This window comes from Triticum dicoccoides, unplaced genomic scaffold (assembly GCF_002162155.2).
Source record: "Triticum dicoccoides isolate Atlit2015 ecotype Zavitan unplaced genomic scaffold, WEW_v2.0 scaffold139712, whole genome shotgun sequence".
In the NCBI taxonomy this organism is placed as follows: Eukaryota; Viridiplantae; Streptophyta; class Magnoliopsida; order Poales; family Poaceae; genus Triticum; species Triticum dicoccoides.
The window spans coordinates 1-2,450 of record NW_021199020.1 but is presented as its reverse complement, the minus strand read 5'-3'; the positions used below and the strand labels follow the sequence as shown (position 1 = coordinate 2,450).

The window sequence follows — 2,450 nt, the reverse complement described above, 5'->3', positions numbered from 1 at the left end:
TTTTCACGTGCACAGTCTAATCTAAAGTCTAAACACAAACTAGCAGTAAACAAATCAAGCCACCATCTAACCTGACAAGTGACAAAGGTCAAACGCGTGCTTAGTGTCCAGAGCAATGACCAAGTTACTGCTGCGCAGGGCTCACCTTTCATGACAAGTGGCCCCCTGATCCAGAGCTCGCCGCGCTGGCCCGGCCCGAGCGCCTCACCGGTGGCCGGAACGACTATCTTCCCCTGCAAGTGCGACGCGAGCTTGCCGACGGAGCCGTACGCCATGGACTCTTCCGGCCCTATCGTCGCGGCCACAGAGCCAGATGATTCCGTCAGACCATAGCCCTGTACTATGACAAATGAAATCGTACAGACATGAATTCTCTAGATCAGACAAAGCAATCTTCATTGCCCACAGAAGATTCAGTAGTATTCTGCAGCCTGAATGGAATCTGATGCTTAACCTGAACAATCTGGACGCTGGGGAAGACAGCGGCGAAGCGCTCGGCGACCTCGCGGCCAAGGGGTGCGCCGCCGACGGCGATGACGAGGAGCGAGGAGAGGTCGTGGCGGCGCGCCTCCTCGGACTTGATCATGGCCACCAGGACGGGCGGCGCCGCGGGCAGCAGCGTGACACGGTACCGCTCTATCGCGCGCAGCACTGCACCGAACTCGAAGCGCTCCATGAGCACGGCCGTGTCCCCCATGGACACGGAGCGCAGGACCATCATGAACCCGAAGACGTGGAACAGGGGGAGCGGGAGCAGCGTGACGGCCGGTGGCGGCGGCTCCTCGCCCGCCTCGGTGGCCTCCGCGGCCACCCTCTTCCGGTTCTCGGCGTGCGTGCACATCAGTGCGGTGAGGTTGCGGTGCGTGATGGCGACGGCCTTCACCCGGCCAGTCGTTCCCGACGAGTAGAGCACGGCCGCCGTGTCCGACTGCTTCACCACCACCGGCGGAGGAGCCGCCCCCGCTCCCACGGAGGCAAGCGTCTCGTACGCGTCTGACCATAGTTGCCAGGTTCCCGGGTCGATGGAGTCGAGGGACGGGAACGAGGAACGAGGATCGCTAGGTAGCAAATATTAGGGAACGTTAGGGGTATACATCTTCCGAACGATGGATCGATAGGCGGAACGCGACCCAAAAAATTCGGGGACGATGACCCCGGAACGAGGATGGGACGAGAACGAAATATGGTGGGTTATTTACCCGTTGCCTAATTACATGCCTTAATTCTAGCTATAATAAGGGAACAATCATTTACTACTTGACCTACATATATAATTAGAAACAATCCAATTAAATTGCGGTTAGCTAGTATACAATCCGACAGTATCATTAATTTCCCCCAAAACAATCCCGATGATTATCAACACGACGACAACAGTACCCTGACGACCCCAGCAACAACCAACAGTACGTGAGCCTGCGCCGCCGCCGCCGTCGACAACCACGGCAGGATCATACATCCGTGTCAGGTTAGGCGACCGTGGAGGACCCAGCAGCGCCGCTCCACTACTAGCTTCGGGGCCATTTGGAGGACGTCGCGGATGCCAGGTAAGTCTTTAAGTTTCGATCTCCAACTCTAGATGAATCAAGCCTCCTAGTATTGTTCCTGAATTGGGGACGCGTTCCCGCCATGAATCGCTTCGTCCCGCGCCTCGACCCCGACCCTCGATTCGGGTCGACGACCCCGGAACGAGGGACGCGGCACCGTTCCGCGTTCCCGGCAACTATGCGTCTGACTCGAGGACTACGCAACTGACGGACGCGGGCAGCTTCTCGGCCACCTCGGGGGCGGCGAACGCGACGACGGGCCTGGAGAGGGCGACCTGGTGCGCGTACTCCTCGGGGGTTGAGGCCGGGTTTGCGGGGGACACGACGGCGCCGATGGACATGAGCGCGAAGTGGAGCACGGGGACCTTGAGGCGCGAGGGCGCGACGACGAAGGCGACGTCCCCGGGGCGGAGGCCGAGGGAGGACCAGAGGCCGCCTGCGAGGGAACGGACGGAGGCGATGAAGGACGGGTAGGAGACGGCAATGCCTGTGGCGGCGTCGACAAGCGCGGGGCGGCCGGGGAGCGCGGAGGCGAGGAGCGAGAAGGCGTAGGCCGCGGCCGTGACCGGGAGCGACTCCGGCGGCAGCGAGCCCGCTGAACTGGAGCGCAAGCTGTGGAAGATCCGCGTGGCAGCGCAGAATCCGCTGCGCGGGTCGATCCCGGCGGGCGCCGCCGCCGGCTCGGGCATTGGGGTTTTGCTTTGGTGTGGGATTTTTCGACGGAGAAACGACGCAGAACAGGAGGAGTGGCGTGGCTTATCCCAGTCCTCCCGTCGCAACTCGCGAATCGCAATGGTGGCGGTGGGCTCGACTTGTCGGTGTACGTGCAGGTTTAGTTTTTTTTTTCTGAATATAAGAGCATCTACAGTCGGCCGCCCCCAAACCGGCCACAAACACCGGGCC

General features: G+C 60.9%; 1 protein-coding gene across 1 annotated transcript; it reads right to left on the bottom strand.

The window, feature by feature from the left end:
- Positions 1 to 7: 7 nt before the first annotated feature.
- Positions 8 to 2,314, bottom strand: LOC119343762 (4-coumarate--CoA ligase-like 5; the record flags this gene model as incomplete). The annotated part of the gene is made up of 3 exons (XM_037614555.1): positions 1,737 to 2,314; positions 455 to 998; positions 8 to 335 (listed from the first exon to the last, which is right to left on the bottom strand). Coding segments are annotated over exons 1-3 (1,372 nt in total), but the record flags the coding sequence as incomplete, so codon positions are not given.
- Between the last annotated feature and the right edge of the window lie 136 nt (positions 2,315 to 2,450).